At 31.9% G+C, this 18,359-nt stretch overlaps 1 protein-coding gene across 1 annotated transcript; it reads left to right on the top strand.

Annotated features, from left to right (window-relative positions):
• Nucleotides 1–1,786: 1,786 nt before the first annotated feature.
• LOC114751872 (cysteine-rich receptor-like protein kinase 2) lies at nucleotides 1,787–6,026 on the top strand. Its single transcript, XM_028940561.1, has 8 exons — nucleotides 1,787–2,211; nucleotides 2,504–2,907; nucleotides 3,033–3,173; nucleotides 3,292–3,419; nucleotides 3,600–3,813; nucleotides 4,468–4,699; nucleotides 5,032–5,188; nucleotides 5,796–6,026. The coding sequence occupies exons 1-8, from the start codon at nucleotides 1,787–1,789 to the stop codon at nucleotides 6,024–6,026; spliced, it is 1,932 nt and encodes a 643-aa protein (XP_028796394.1).
• Nucleotides 6,027–18,359: the final 12,333 nt, after the last annotated feature.

Raw genomic sequence — 18,359 nt, forward strand, 5'->3', positions numbered from 1 at the left:
ACGATCATAAAACCTAGAATTCTAAGTCATATAATTTTGTCGGAATAAATGCCAATTTTTAGAAAATATTATTGATTTTGGCCAAAAAAAAGAATATATTATATTGATTTATTGCACCCTTACATGAAGGATACATTATTCTTGTATAATAATAAAATATATTCAACTGATAATTCTTGTATAATAAAGGAGACGCCTGAGATATGGATTCCATGGGATGGAAACAAGCAAACATAGCTATAAAAAAATGTCAATACAAAATATGTAACTAACAAATAAAATTCTAAGAAATGCTTGAAATATTTAACTTAATTTTCTATTCGAATTATTTATCTTTACTTTTTGGGGTTTTAATGATACTTGAAAAAAATATTATATATATAATATATTTATATAATAGGAAAATTGCAATCCTGTCCCACCTAAGAAAATTAAATACAAAAATGTCACTTGAAATCACCAAATTATTCTAAAATCTTAAGGGACCTCATTGTCAAAGATTTTATTTATTTGATTACCAAATTGTTCTTATCTTTTTTTTTTTTAAGTATATATTGAAAACTAAAAGTACAGGTTTTAACAACCTAAGGTATTAACAACACATTTTCTTAACGCATCACAAAAATATAATACATGAGTTGTCAATAACTGCCATGATAGCTATTAATCATTAGACCTTAACTTATTAACGACTGTTCTTTCAGTTGTCAATATATACTTAAAAAAAAGGATAATTTGGTAATTAAACAAATAAAATTTCTTGCAATAAATTCTCTTGAGACTTCAGAATAATTTGATGATTTCAAAAGACTTTTTTGTATTTAATTCTCTTGGATGGGTTCTTATTACAATTTTCCATTATATATAAAGTAACTCATCTGGGATAACATGCAGAAGTATGTGTCTACAGTTTAGTTCTTTCAACGCATTATTATTTTTAATTTATTCTTCATAATTTTTTTATTACAATCTTTGTATAGGATTAATATATTAGATATATGATAATTATTGTCAGAGCTGCTTGACTCAACTCACATTAAGTATTTATTTAAGTCTTGATTTTAATTAAGAGGTTACAAGTTTGACCCTTTTTGTGTATACTATTTGCGATCCTTAATATAAAAATTAGTTTAACATTTAATTATAAGACCTCAATTTACTTTGTTTATTATATTTATTCATTGTTTTTAAAGTAATTCTTGTAGTAATTGTATATATTAAATATTCTATCAAATGATATTTCTAGGTAATATGCATGATTAGTAATTATATTCTATAAAAGATAACACCTATTTATTATAAATAACTAACTTAACAAATTTTTTTAATCTTTTCAAATTAGTCAATTAACTCTTATATTAAGAAGGAAACTAGTATATATGATGGGGTGTGTGAATTTTTTTTTTTTAACGAAATGTGAGTATCTTTATTTATTTATTTATTTTAGCCGGGAAACGTGGGTAATTGAACTTTTGACATTTGCATGTACCAATATCTCATCCTATTACTACTCTTATTTGGTAAGCTGGGCACAGATAACAAAACTATACTTTGAAATTTCAATTATATATTGGTGACCTCTCTCTTAAATATAATATAAAGTTATCGTTAAAAATTAATGACAACTAATATCAAACACAAACTACGATATATCGGTGTACATATAGATCTCCAATATACTTTTGCAAAATTTCTGGGGCTTCTCTCCTTATTCTAGTTCCGCCATTGCTTCCCTTTCCCCTTCATCTTTCATTCTTCTTTGCTTCAGCAAAGTAAGAAAAACAGCATGCAGCCACCACTACTGCAACAAAAGCATCTGTTGTTCTTCTTATTGAACATCATAACCTGGTCATGGTTGACTCTGGACGGCGTCGTTTCGGACCCTCAGGCCAATCTAGTGCGACTATGGTGTGACCAAGACGGCGACGGCGACGGATCCATCTATTGGACAAAGAACGACGGGTCCATCTTGAAGGGGATCCTAGACGAAACGCTTCAAGACCTGAGAGCTCAGATCCAAAACCAAAACCAACACTTCACTACAGCTCAGGCAGTGAAGGCTAACATCCCCATTTATGGTCTTTTTCAGTGCAGAAACTACCTCTCCATCGCCGACTGCCTCGCTTGTTTCGATGTCGCCGCCGTCAACATCCGCAACTGCTCCACCACGGCATATGGTGCCCGTCTCGTCTACGAAGGCTGCTTCCTCAGGTACAATTAGCTACCCACCAACTTCAAATTTGACTTTTTTTTTTTTTTAATCTTGGATAATAGAGCATCATGGAGATAAGATAATAAGGCCATGCGTTATTCTTGTCTAATAAGTAAAAAAAATTAAATTCAAATGTTCTTCTTGGAGAAACAAGTTCATGTCAATTTAATCTTCTTCAGCAGCCATAGGTACACACAAAAGAGGCTGCATTATATCTCGTTTCGGGACCATCCAATACCAAAATGACACTAGACACATGCTTGGTCAGTTTCATATTTGATTAATGATTAGGTACGACAGCAGCAAACATTTTGATCTGGCCAGCGAAGTCGAGTGGAGCGACATAAGATGTGGGAATCATACAATAATAGATTCCTCTGCGCTTGCTTCAACTGTACAACAAGTGTTGAGGAATCTAGACGTAGCAACCCCAAGAATGAGTGGATTTTATGCAGCCACTAAGACGCCTGTTCCTAATAGTAATGGTTTGAATGTTTATGCGATTGCTCAATGTGTTCAGACCCTCTCACAAAGTGGGTGCCAGAATTGCATGAAATCTGTATCAGAAAAATTTCAGACTTGTCTTACAAACTCAAATGCTGAGAGTTACGATACTGGCTGTTTCATGAGATACTCCACAGCTTCTTTCTTTGCTGGTAATCAAACCACTGATATCAACCACTTCTTGAAACAAGGTAAAACATTATATAGCACATCAAAAAACACAATGACTTCATTTTGTTGAGTAATTCTAAATCTTTTGTTACACACACGTCTTATGTAATTAAGGGCTTGATTACACAATTTTCCTGTCCTGCAGCTGGTTCAAGCAATAAGGGAGCCATCATTGGTATTGTTATTGGAAGTCTAGTGCTGGTTTTGATCTTCCTTATGACATTATTTGCCTGGATTAGACCACGAAGAAGCCAAAGAGAGTTCCCAAAGGTAAAACAACTTGAAAGTTCTTCAATGATTTAGTGCTTCGGTTTTCACAGAAAAGTTATGGACTTATCATCTCTATGAAAGTAAAGGATTTTTTAAATTTATGATGAGACATTGGCTAATGTTGTCCTTAACAGGAGATGTAACTGGAATAAGTAAGTTGAAAGCCCCAGTTAACTACAATTATAGGGATTTGAAGTCTGCAACAAAAAATTTCAGCATTGAAAATAAACTTGGGGAAGGTGGATTTGGAGCAGTATATAAGGTATTTACACATTTTGGTTTTCATCAGTATTTTGACATAGATCATGATCCAAAACGTACTAGGATGTTTCTTCTAATTGAGTTTTCCATAGTCATGTAAAAATTTTTTTTTTTTAAAGGACAAAGGTAGAACCTCTAATTTAAAACCTTCAAGATTGAAATTCTAGATCATTATGTATAGGGAACTTTGGAGAATGGAAAAGTAGTTGCAGTGAAGAAATTAACTTTACGACAATCAAAGAGGATGGAGGAAGAATTTGAGAGTGAAGTAAAGCTCATTAGCAATGTTCATCATCGGAATCTTGTTCGACTTCTTGGATGTTGCTGTAAAGGCGATGAGAGAATTTTGGTCTATGAATACATGGAAAAGACCAGTCTTGACAAATTCATATTTGGTATCTCGTATATATCAACCAAAAAACCTTTTATATATTGTTCTTTAAGCTTTTCTTATTTTATGTTTTAATAACACTGTGACATGGGATAATTTGGTCTATGAATACATGGAAAAAACCAGTCTTGACAAATTCATATTTGGTATCTCATATATATCAACCAAAAAACCTTTTATATATTGTTCTTTAAGCTTTTCCTATTTTATGTTTTAATAACACTGTGACATGGGATAATTTGGTCTATGAATACATGGAAAGATCAGTGTTGACAAATTCTTATTTGGTATCTCATATATATCAACCAAAAAACCTTTTATATATTGTTCTTTAAGCTTTTCTTATTTAATGTTTTAATAACACTGTGACATGGGATAATTTGGTCTATGAATACATGGAAAAGACCAGTGTTGACAAATTCATATTTGGTATCTCATATATATCAACCAAAAAAGCCTTTTATATATTGTCCTTTAGGCTTTTCTTATTACTGTGACATGGGATAATTTCAATTTAACAATGAATCATTGACTCCTCTAATAAAAATTGATTCGTATCTCATAATTTTACTGAAGAACTCAATAAATATATTGTCTATTTTCTATTGAAATATTTTGTGAATCGCTTTGAAGTTTTAGCCTTTTTTTTCTTTCCCAGGCAAAAAGAAAGGTTCACTTAATTGGAACCATCGATGGGATATAATTTTAGGAACAGCAAGGGGTTTAACTTATCTACATGAAGAATTTCATGTTTGCATTATACATAGAGATATAAAGACTAACAACATCCTATTAGATGATGATTTGCAACCTAAAATTGCTGATTTTGGTTTAGCAAAGCTCTTACCCGAAGACAAATCTCATCTTAGCACAAGATTTGCAGGAACATTGTAAGTTGAAATAACTTCTTCTTCTTCTTTTTTGGTTGTAATTTTCGTAATTTTCACAGATTCTTTGAAGCATTATGCAACGTATGCATAAGCAAGTCGAACACTCATATTACACCGATAGATAGTTTTTAATTAACTTTTCCTCAATACAAGCAATAATTCATGAAGAAAGAATTCATGTTGATGTGGGATTTGATGCAATACTTTGTAGCTGTCAATTTAAGATTTTGATGGTTCTTACTTTCTTACACATTTTGTTTATTCCAAATATTGTGTGTTTTTTGATCCATTGTGATGATCCATGATGTAAAAAATATTATCTATTTTTTCAGAGGATATGCAGCACCAGAATATGCAATTCATGGACAATTATCAGAGAAGGTTGATATTTATAGCTACGGTGTTGTGGTGCTAGAAATTATTAGTGGTAAAAGAAACAGTGAATTAAAGCTCGATGGTGATGAGGAAGGCGAATTTCTCCTTCAGAAAGTAAGATGACTATTTAAAATCACATTTTTTGTAAAGAAAACTTATATGAAAGATAGTATTTCTCTGGTCCAAAATATAAGATTAACTTTAAAATGTAATTTGAACTACAAAATGAGTTTTATATTTAGAACTCGAATAGTTGTATAATAGTTTTTGATAAAGTTCATGGCCTATATAATAATTTTTATCCCAACTCATCTTAACTCTTTAGAAGAGCCGTTCCTTTTTTATTAGCACACTTGGTAATATACTCATTTGGTCCGTAATAGAAGACTCAAATTCTTAAATTAATTCTGATTCAAATATAAAACCTATTTTTCATATTTATCAATTTTTTCTAAATTACCCCAATAGTATTCCTTTAATTATAATCAAGTAACTGAGGGAGGGAGGATATTAAGAAAGATGATTATAGTGTTTTAGGAAAAACATGTCATTTTTCTTATAATTAACTAACTTACCTAACTTCTTTAATCTAATCAAATTAGTTAAATAAGCCTTATATTAAGGACCGGAAGAGTATATTTAAAAAAAATTACTATGAGTTTTCCCTTCTCTTTAATTTTCTACACTTCTTGATCCTTTTCATTGTTATCTCACTTGGCAGGCTTGGAACTTATATAGGAAAGGCTTACATTTAAAGTTGATTGATGATACCTTAGACCCCAATGATTATGATGCAGAGGAAGTGAAGAAAATCATAAAGATTGCCTTACTTTGCACACAAGCATCTGCGGAATTAAGGCCAAAAATGTCTGAAGTAGTTGCTTTGCTCCAACAAGAATGTTTATCAGAGGATATAAGACCCACTATGCCTATTTTGATTGAAATTAAGTAGAGGTACACGGAAGCCACCTTTAACTCTTTCGTTTTATATCATTAATTAGCAAGATAATTGTACCTCGTAGGAAGGTGTTACAGGCGAGATCAAGTTTTGAACCCAAAAATGAGGGAGGGGGGGAAAAAAAAAACTCATAACATCATGCTTGGTGGATGATTCGGATTGATACATTAATTTCTTTCCCCTTTTTACGCTTATCTGTTCATGGTTTAGCTTAATCTGCAAGGGTACGGTTCGCAAGTAGTATAAAGGTATCATTTCATCAAAGACAACTAAAGCTAGACAAGTTAAAAATCATAATTGTGCATGTTTGGAATAGCAGTAGAAAAAGTAACTTATCTTTTGGCTAAGGCATTGGGAGGAAAAAAGTAACTTATAGGTGAGATAAGTTAGTTTGCAAATTTAAGAGCTGTTTGTCACAGCTTTTATCTAATCTAACTCATGGGTCAAAAGTTGCTTTTTTAAACATAAAACTTATGACTAATACAAAAGTACCTTTTGGAATTAAAAAGCATTTTTGTCCCTATGTTTATGTTGTTCTTAGATTTCTCTCTCTATATATTCTTTGTCCTTCTTAATCAATTTTTAGTTATTTATTTTTAATATTCTTTTAAGTGAAAATAATTTTTAATAGTTTTTATAATATTCTTAATTTTTAATATTATTTTTCATTTTATATTAACATAAATTAGGCAGAGTACATCATCTAATTAATTATGTAATATTATCTGGTTCAAAAATTTCCACATTACTATGATTTCTAATTTAAATATATTTTATTCATTAAATATAACTTTTTGTCATTATAATACTTTGACATTATTATATTTTTAATTATTTTTTTACTATTTAATAAAAATCATACTTATTTTGGTCATTCTACAAACTAAACTTATTCAATTATAATACAAACAACTTTTTTACTTTACAAACTAACTTTTACAAAAGTCAGTCCAAACATAAATTACATTACTCAATCTAACTTTTACACAATTTGACTTTTCTAAAATTCCAATTGAAAATAAATTATTTTTTCTACCACTAATTCAAACAGACCCTAAAGCCAGACAAGTTAAAAATCATAATTGTGCCAGTTTGGAATAGCAATAAAAAGAAAAGTAGCTTCTCTTCAATTTGATTTTTAAAAAAAAAAAAGTTAAATTAGGTAAAAGTTAGATTAGATAATATGATTTATATTTGGATTGACTTTTGAAAAAGTTAGATTGAGTAAAAATAAAAGTTTTTTTTATTATGATTGAGCAAAGTAAGTTTAGTTTATAAAATTACTAAAATGAGTATGACATTTATTAGATAATGTAAAATGAAAAAAAAAGATACCAATTTACATAATACAATAATTTTAAACTATTTTAAGTTGGAAGAAGTTACATTTAATGAAATAAATATATTTAGATTAAAAAATTTACAGGACATATTTTTTAATACAAAAATAATTTGAATTTAGATTAAATTAAACTAAAAATTTCCTCATATATCAGAGAATTAAATGCTAAAAGGGAAAAAAAATATCTCTACGAAACTCCAAACAAAGAGCTACTGAAACATGTCAACGTGTATTCACTACCTCTTTTATTTAATTAGTTTTTATTTATTACTTTCCAGGCCCCAAATTTTTTTGCCTTTTCTTCATCTCCCTCCATGCTACCCAACCTACAACGATGACTTTACTCTCGATGGTCCCACGGCGGCCAGGAGTTGGAGATGGCGAGCACGACTAGGCGACAGCAAGGACAAGTCGGACGAGAAGGGAAAAGGAGTAGATGAAGGAGCAAGGATATCGAGCCAAGAAGAGTAAGCGGAGAATGGAGGAAAAGAGTGAGAAAAAATTTTGAACTCAAGATCCCTAAGTATACACAACCTTTTTGTTACCCTAAGCAACCATCTCATCATTGTCAAAAATCTATAACAACTAATGAAAATATTAAATGACCATCTCATCATCCTTTATATATATATATATATAAAATTTCAAGGCCATAGAACATCTATCAACCTGCTATGCCACTTAACTGCGAGCTTGTCCTTTCAGCCACTCTATAATAAATAATTAAAATATTAATTAACTTATAATATTTTTCAGAGCCATTAGAATTAATTTCAAAAGCAGCCTGAATCTTCCCATGTTAAGAATTGTATTCAAATATGTTTTGTTATATCTGGTTTATTTTTGGTGTATTAGAGCCTAAACCCAATAAAAGTTAGGCTACTATATGAATGACGATATATATGGGTCCGGAGAGGAAGTATTACCTTATTTAAAATTTAAATCCTAACAACTAGCCATATGCAAGACATGGGAGCATTTGAAGAGTCTTTTTTTTTTTGTTGATTTAATTGAGAGAGTCAATTTTGGACAGACTGGTGAATAACTCTCATACAACTTCTCTTTCAGTTAGCTTCTCATCTCTTTCATCTGGTGACATTTGTTTTGTAACTTGTAGGGTATTTCATGTGTACTACTAGAAAAAATACATATAACGATGCAAAACAACAGCAGTTAAGAAGAAAAATGCTACGAAAAAAAAGGTGGTGGCATTTTTGTAAATAAGTGTTGTGGCTCTTCACTTTTCATAAGGGTTTTATTGATAACCACCATGGAAAGTTTTGAATTATGCCGTGATATGGTTCAGTTTTTCACATTGTCACAGTTTCCCCTTAGCGCACTATGGTCCCCCTCTCTCCCACCACCACTGAACTGCCATTGCTGGCCATTCCCCCCTCTTTCTTGCTGTTTAAAGTCCTCCATTTCACTTGTGATTGTTTGCCGCCATCTTCGCTGCCCATCTTCTCGCATTTGAATTGTCTCTACTAAGTGAGTATCCTCTTCTTTCATTCTTTTCATTTTTTCTTGGTTTCTTGGATGTTTTAACTATAAAAATCTATTGTATTTCAAATAGGTTGATTGGTTTTACATTTTAGATGTCTTGCATTGTTTATTTTGTATTTTTTATGTACTTGAGGTGTTGATTGGTGCCATTTCGTGTTAGAAAACCTCAATTCCTTCCTCTATACGACATTAGAAACATGTGTAAATATTTAAAGTTGATTAGTTTTGAAGTTTTTGATTTTTTTTAATAATTTTTTATATTTATTTCGAAATTTGATATTTTTTTATAATAAACTTGAGAATTTACTAATAAATAATTTGTTCAGTGTTTTGTGAACTTTTTTTTCATTGTGAACTTTGATTGATAATAAATTCTTGTTTAAAATTTCATGGTAAATGGATATTATTTGTGCTCCCATCCAAGGAACAAAAACCAAACTGGACACTAAATCGGTTGAGGTAGTGGTTCAAGGGTCAGTTGGTCGGACTGGGGTCAACTCAGGGTCCAACCAGTCATATTAAAATAATATAATTTAATTAAAAATAGCAAAATAAAACAACATTAACACTCACTAATAACAAAATATAAGAAAATATGACAATAATTTGATTGTAACAATAACAAAGTATCACAACATTGAAAATGTATATCTTTATGGTTCATCATTAATTAAAATTAATAATTATTGATACCAAAATTATCATTAAAATTCATTTAAATTTATATGGGCTAATATATTAGGAGCTGTATGAGAAAAAATACGATTAATAACAGCATAATCACTCAAATCGGTTTATTACCCGTTCACACAAGTTTTTTTCGGTTTTCATTAGTTCACACCAGTTTGACCAGTTCTCTGTCAGTTCAACTCCTTCTCAGTTTAGTATCCAAACCGAATCAGTCCATTGACCGGTTCGCTGATTTACCGGTTGAACCGGCCGGTCCGAACCGGTTTTTTGTTCACTGGTTCGCAATTTGGATTCAAAAGTTTCAGCTTTAAGAATATTTATTCACTGAATTGGTTTGAGATTGAATTGTTACTTTTGTTTTATTTGTTATATTTCTTCAAATTTATCATGTCTTTGTTTATTACATTGTTAGTTTGGTTGGTTGATTGATTTGTCTATTTTTTAAATAATTTGGGATTTGTTATAGGGAAAATTAGAATGAAGGACCTAAAGGGAATAATACTTTTACAAAAATTTATTTCTTTAAGTATGTGTTTTAATTTATTTTTACAAAAAGCTAAATTTTATATACAAATCCAATTTTATTTTTTCTATGACATTAAATTAGAAGCAAGTGTTCTAAAAGAAATTATATTAAATTAATTTAAAATTTTTATAAAAATTTATGCATGTTGAAATATGTTATGAAGAATAGTTTTGATTTTGATTAAAATAATAAAAATGATTTATTATTAACTATTTTACAAAACTTATATATGTTTGTCTAATTATATATTTTTATCAACATTTTTGCTTATTCATTATATGTAACTATTTTTTTTTTAGAAATTATTTAATCTAATTTTTAAAAGTAATTGCAATTATGCTCATTGACTCTGTAGAATAATGGATCATAGTTGGATGAAAGCTAAAAGAATTAGCAAATGATATGAGGATGGAGTTGAAAGGTTTCTTGAGTTTGCTCAGAGAAATGCCCCTAGTAAAAGAGATGGATTGTATTATTGTCCTTGTGTCAAATGCTTAAACAATAGTTGGCGGAGTATTCCTGAGATAAGAGAGCATCTTATCTGTGATGGGATAAATTTGAGATATACAAATTAAATATGGTATGGAGAAATTAGAAAGACTACAATATCTAGAAAGAAAAAGGTTATGAATTAAGACTTTAGTGATAGAATTTTGGATATGTTTTGTGACATATACGGTCTGAGTCCTCTACACAGTTCTCTCCCACATGTGAAACCTTGTGTAGTGATGCAGAGACGCCGTTGTACTCAGGGTGTAAAGATGATTACATAAGATTGACAACCGTGTTGAAATTGATGAACTTGAAGGCAAGGTTAGACCGATGCTAGTTTCACATAATTGCTTGAACTATTAAGTGATATTCTTCCAAAAGGGAATTCACTTCCAAAACGAATATATAAGGCAAAGAAAATCTTATGTTCGATGGGTTCGGAATATGAGAAGATACATGCGTGCTCTAATAATTGTATATTGTTAAAAAATGAGTATGAAGGGTTGAATAAGTGCCCTAAATATGGGACTTCAAGATACAAAGTTAAGAAAGATAATGGTGATTATAATGAGATAACCAAAGGTCCTCCTTTGAAGATTCTATGGTATCTTCCAATAATACCATGATTTAAGCGTATTTGCTAATGCCACAGACGCAAAGAACTTGAGATGGCATTCTGATGAGAAAATATGTGATGGAAAACTTCGTCACCCAGCAGATTCTTCTCAATAGAAAATAATAGATCAAAAAAATTTTCAATTCGGTAGTAAGCCAAGAAACCTTCGGCTAGGACTTTGTATGGACGGAATTAATTTATATGATAATCTTAGTAGCATTGTTCGCACCGCAAGTGCACGGGTCGTGACAAGTAATAAAGTGATGAGAAAGATCGTTCCCGCAGAGATTTGTATAAAAATCAAGACCAAACAAAAGGCTAGGTGAATTTAATTAAGTTGAGCCAACCAATTCTTTTGATGGGAAAAGTGAATTTTGAAAGTAACTTTTAAAACTAGAAAGTAATAAAAGTAATTGATTCTTAAACTTCAAGGGATAAGAGGGCCCAAAATTATTCATCCCCCTTGTAGTTCATAACCTTTGAATTATCTCCTCTCATAAATGTTCTTAATGAAAATATGTGTTGGTCTAAAATTCAAAAGGTACTTGTAAAAGCTTTCTCAAGTCAAGCACAAGTATTTAATTCCATTAATTGCTCAATCTCTTGTTACAATTAATAAAACCCAATTTTTAAGCTTCAATCCTAAAGTGATTATGCAAGGTTGGTACGTATATCTCTATCTTACCAATAAAACCATCCATTTAACAAGCAAACTTCAAATTTGTGCACAATTTTACCCAAGTTCTACACTTAATCTAACCTTCTCAAGTATCAATCAAGTGAACAAATCAACTAAATGGTGATCAAGCATTTGGAAGCATTAAGAGAAGAGTAAAATAAACACACATGTCATTAACCACAAAAAGAGAGGAGCAATCAAGAGTTAATCCACACAAGGGTTCAAAATAATCCTAGAACAAAGTATTTAGCTATTTATAGTCAACCACAAGCCATAAATATAAAGGAAATTCACAGCCATAGTAGATTACAAGAGAGGGAATGGATGAGAAATAGAAAAACCAAGAAGATGAAGCTCCAAATCTCTTCCAAAGCTCAATCCCTTGCTTCCAACTCTTCCAACACCCAAACCCTAGCACACAAAGCTCTCAAGAGTGCCCAAGAAGTCCAGAATGCCAAAACCATCACATTTCTCCTTCCATTTAACTCTAACAGTACGTTAATAATTGAAATGCACTGCAGCAGATTTTCTTCACTCGCTATGGATTAGCTGTGGCGAATCAACAATGAATCGCCACAAATTTCACCCCTCTCGGGCTGCATTTTCCTTGTGTTTGCTATAGCAATGGCTATGGCAAACCAACAACAAATGTATTAAAAAATGAGAGTTTTCTACATTAGTCTTTAGAGCTCTTTCATGCTTTCTTCCAGCTAATCTACTTTTCAAGAGTGTCTTACATAGCTTGAAAACACTGGTCTCCATTCTCCTACTTAAAAAAGAAATATGTAAGTTCTAAACAACTCTAAATAATCACAATTATCTCAAGAGTGTTCTAAAAAGCTAAACTAAACACATTTTCCTTAAAGGCTTTATTTCTATACACAATTTAACTCTTAAAACAAGAAGTTAAGAAGGAAAATATGATAAAAAAGATATGAATTTCTTAGAGTTAACACTGGCATATGGAAATTTGTCAGGATACAGTGTTAAGGGACATAAAACATGTTCGATATGTGAAGAAGACACTCTCTACATGCAACTTAAACATGGAAGGAAGATAGTCTAACATGGTCATAGAAAGTTTCTTAGTCAGCACCACCCTTACCTTAGGTTGAAGAAGGCATTTAACGTCTCACAAGAATATCAAATGGCTCTAATACCATTAACTGGAGAGTGGAGAGAATTAATGTGGTCTTCGGTAAAAAGAAGAAGAAGACTGCTGGTGAGAGGTATGTATGGATAAAAATATCTATCTTTTTTGATCTTCTATATTGGCAAAGTCTTAATGTGAGGTATAGTCTAGATGTGATGCATGTTGAGAAGAATGTATGTGAGAGCTTGTTGATACACTTTTATATATAAGTGAAAAGATTTAGGATGGAATCAACACAAGACAGGATTTAGTCAAAATTGAAATAAAAGAACTCTTCCACCCAAAGAAAGAGAGGGTAAGAGGGCTTATTTACATCCAGCTATACACACATTATCAAAAGAAGAGAAAACAAGTTTCTGTGGTTTTCTTAATAGCATTAAGATGCCATAAGGTTATTCCTCTAATTTGAGCAAACTTGTTTCAATACAAGATTTGAGGATAACGGGGACAAAGTCTTATGATTCTCATGCGTTGATGCAACAATTACTTCCAGTTGCTATTCGAGGTATTGTGAAAAATGATATGAGAAGCACTATTACAAGACTTTGTATGTTTTTCAATACCATTTGCAGCAAAGTCATTATCCTACTAAGTTAGATGAATTAGAAAATGAAGGTTATGTGATCCTCTCCCAATTGGAAATGCACTTTCCTCTATCACTTTTTGACATTATGGTCCACTTAATAGCTCTTCTTATGTGAGAGATAAGACTTTGTGTCTCTGTGTGTTTAAGGTAGATGTACCCATTTGAGAGATACATGAAAATCCTAAAAAAGTACTCTAAGAATGCTTATCGACCTAAGGTATCAATTGTTGAGAGATATATAGTTAAGGAGACAGTTGAGTTTTGTAATGCATATCTTGATAGGGTAAAGATAGTTGGACTTCCTCAATCTTGACATAATCAGAGGAGCAGCAAGGGAACACAGGGTGTCGTAGTGAAGTCTATGCCAAGAGAAGTTGTAATGCAATCACATCTATATATTTTAAATAACACTAAGGAAGTTTTGCCTTACTTGGATGCTCACAAGAATATGCTGAAGAACTTGAATCCAAGAAAGAATGATATGTAACTAGCTAATGAGCATAACAAGTCATTTGCAAAGTGGTTCAAGCAAAAAGTGTTAAAGATAGCAATCCTTCTGAGACAATACAACAGCTTGCCACAGGGTCTTGTTTTGAGGTTATGTGTTAGGGTGGATATGACATAAATGGTTATTTATTTTATATAGAAACCTCAAATGATAAGAGTACTATGCAAAATAGTGGGATGATGTTAGTTGCTGAAGCTATGCATTTTGCTAGTTCAAAAGATAGAAACCCAACGTTGGTATCAATGTCCTATTATGGAGCAATAGAAGAGATATGGGAGGTTAGCTATATCAAGTTCAAAATTCCCGTCTTCAAATTTAAGTGGGTTAATAGTAATGATGTGCAAGTAGATGAAGAATTTGGATTTGTTTCGATCGATCTTGAGAGTGTTGGATATGGAGATAAGCCATTTATTTGAACAAGTCAAGCGAAACAAGTATTGTATGTTACCGATCTAGCAAAGAAGAAGTTGTCTATTATGGTCTAAGGTAAGAGGCAAGGAGTTGGTAGAGATGACAGTAACTCAGAGTTTAATCTCGATGAAACCTCACCTTTCACAGTTACTCAACCTAAAACAGTTGAATTAGAATTGGTAGATGATGACTATGTTGTTAGAGGTGACCATTGTAAAGGAATTTGAGAGGATAATCGTTGTAAGACCTAAATAAATTATTTGATGTTTCTTATTAAATTCATTTCATATTTATCATGTATTCATAATGTGATTTTTTTTGGTTAAATATACCTGATGTTTTATGTTAACTTTACTTTATGTTTCTTATTCTTACATTTCTTGGTTATTCTTTGAACATAAAATGGATGGATCTGGTCAACAAGGTTCTAGCGATGGCAGCTTCTTTACTAGCAAGAGAAAGGATAGAGGGCCAACTCGTATGAAGAAGTTGGCTTTACGTGATGCGACCACATAGTCCATGAGGATTACAGTAGAGTTTAATGATGATTTGAAAGTTGTAGGTCCCGAAATGGCTCAATTTACTAGTTATGTGGGTTATTCCGCATATAGTAAGATTGGGATTAACATTCCTAATTGGAGGATGGTAGACAAAGATTTGAAGCAAACCATTTAGGAGAATATTTTGGTACATTACGAATTCTTTTCTCTATTTGTTTCAATTATAATTGCTTATTTACTTGTAACTCTATTGTATTGTATTGCAGCTGACATTTGATATTCTTGTAACTGAGGAAATGAGAGACCATCTATTTAAGCAACTCGATGAAAAGTAGGGGGATTTTAAATCTATGCTTACAAGAGAGTATCTTCGTGGAAAAAGAAAGGGTGAGCATCCTAAGGATCGATATTCTTTTGTTAGTGATGAGGCATGGGAGAGGTTTGTGAAACAACGTCAAGACCCTGCATTTCAAGTTTGGTTTCTTCAAACTTAGTTTTTAATGAATTTATATTTTATTTAACTAAACTAACTTTGCTGAATTTGTTTCATTGTCATAGGCATTAAGTAGGAAGAATAAGCAAATATCTGAGCAGAATGTGCATCCACATACCATGTCTCGTGCAGGGTACGGTGGGTGGGAAAGAAGTATGATGGAGGAGTAGAAAAAGAATGCACAGATGGCTGCTGCTTCAAATCCTATTGGCTATATTTTACCCATTGAGTGTCCTTCTCGCTAAGAAAAATGGAAGGCAGTGAGGGTTAAAAGGGGTCAATATATCACTCCAGAGTCTGCTACTGTTACTGAGAGGGTTATAAGTAATATTTATGCATTATGCTTTATTAATTACTTTTTTCAATTATCTTAAATTGAATTTTTTTCTTTTAATGTTACATGATACACTTAAGGAGCAATTATCCTAAGGTATATTTGTTCCTCATAGATAAATGGATATCTTGGCCACTACCATTGGAAAGGCAGACCATTACAGAGTCAGAGGACCACCTAAAGGGATTGTCATTAAACAGTTCTTTAGCCCCAGTTCACAAAGAAGCACTGGATCATCCTTTGCTAGCATGGTATCTAAAGAGGAGCTCGACCAGTGATTATAGGAAGAAACAGAGAGTTCGATCTTAACTCAATGAAGAACACAAGGCGGAGAGGCAAAAGATGCGTGAGGAGTTTGATACAAAGTTTCAACAGGCTATGATGATGGTGGGCATAATCGGATTCTAGATGCCCTGAGTGTCTGAACCTTCCCAAGTAATAATGACACATCTTCTTAAATCTTCTAAAAGTTCATTTCATCCATTCAAACTTATTTAATATGCCTTAACTAACTTCTTTTTATGTTTCAGGGTTCACCTATGATGAAAACTAAGAAGGGCAGCAATAATCAGATGCAGCAGCTGACAGTATCTGACCCTGACCCTAGCCTTGACCTTGCCAAAGACAATAGAATGCCGTGTGCTCTCTATGTGGACTTTGAAGATTCATCTATTCATGTCGCTAATGATCAAGCATTCTCAGGCACAATGATCCACGGCATTAAAGTTCCAAAGGATCAAGTAAGGGTGACGGTGGATAGAATCCATAGTGGTCAAGGCGGTACACCAGTGCCCAACCTTCCTGATGAGGTTCGACTATTGGCTCAGGCTAAAGGATATTTCATTTTGTGGCTAAAGAGACTTGTTGGAAAGCCAGCAACAAAGAAGATGACAACAAAAAAGGTGACAAAGAGCGCATTATCAGATCCTGTCCTCCTGCCCCTTCTGATGATATTGTGGTTATGTATTCCAATTTGGCGCTTCTTTATTCCATGGTAGCAAACATAGAGAAGTCCCTTACTTTCAAGATACTATTGGGGATTGTGGGTTCAGATGTAACATACGACTTCACCATTGATAAGAAGGACCTCATTCAGTTCCTCAACTTTGAGAAGCTAGAGATAGTCTTCATGTAGCTGGCTATTTTGTAAGTTACATTATCATTTTCTTATTTCATGTTATACTTATACACGTTCCAGTGTTTCTTATTTAAACAACAGGCATTTTACTAAAATTTGTCGGTAGGGAGGACTAGAAGGAACATATGGCTTTTATGTGTCCTCAAATGGTGTAGAAAATAGTCAATACTGTGGAAGCGAGATCGGTCTACATTATTACTACAATGACTCAAACGAAAAAGAAAATATATTTTGCATCTTACATGGAAGGGTAAGTATATTATTGTATTTGAGATACACAAGTTGTATATTTAGGATTATAACTAACATAGTTTGTATTTTGTAGTTATTATTGGACCCTAATTGTTTGTACTCCTTTTGATAACAAAGTCTACTGGATCGATTCCCTCCGTGGAAGTCCAACCAAATAAACCAGAGATGTCATTGACATGTTAGTTTATGTTTATATATTTATTATGTGTAAAGTTTATAAAATCGTGCTCTAATATCATTTTTTTTATTGCTGATAGGGCTTTTCATAGTTTCAATGTTGTGGCTAAGTAGCAAAATAGGCAACCACGAAGATGGATTCTCCCACAAGTATATTATTTTGAGCTAAATATATGCTTATAAATCTTTTCAATAATCAAAATTAATGTTTATAATCAAAGTCTGATATTCAATTTTATATTTTATTTTGTCAGTACCTTTGTCAACCTAGGAGTGTTGAATGTGGATATTATGTCATCTGATACATGAATGATATCATTAAGACATGGGTGACTGAGAAATTAAACGTGGTAAATATAGGTTACATTGCATGTAATTTTTCAATTCTTTTTACATTTTTAATCAAGTTGACTGATGACTATGTTATTTTTTATTTACAAGCATTCCAAAATGCTACGCCATACGATATGGAGGAAATCAACTTGATGAAGGGTACTTTGTCAACAACATTGCTACAGAATTTTAAAAATGTGAAATAGTTAGGTAATTCCTTACATTTTAATTCATTGTTTAATTATTAACTAGTTGATTATTTGTTGATATATTAGGTGATTCAATAAGAATTGGATGTTAGTGTTCATATAGTCATCTTGAAATTGTTCTGCATATTCTTCTGCTCTGCTAGTTGATTTGGGTCTGTAAACTGCAGTGAGGTAGTAAAAGAAATTCTCGTAGTATTTTTTTTAAAAAAATTGAGTTTTTAATGATGGTTATTTGTATAACCGCCGTTAAAAACATTTATCATGGCGATTATATTAATAACTGTCATGTTTTATTCTCCTTTCAATATCGACAGTATCCATTTCACCTCTAAAACCAACGTGAAAAACCTTAATTACCCGCTGTTAAAAGCTTTTTTTTCTAGCA

The sequence above is a fragment of the Neltuma alba genome, unplaced genomic scaffold (genome assembly GCF_004799145.2).
Source record: "Neltuma alba isolate B1F8T4 unplaced genomic scaffold, ASM479914v2 tig00007144_pilon, whole genome shotgun sequence".
In the NCBI taxonomy this organism is placed as follows: Eukaryota; Viridiplantae; Streptophyta; class Magnoliopsida; order Fabales; family Fabaceae; genus Neltuma; species Neltuma alba.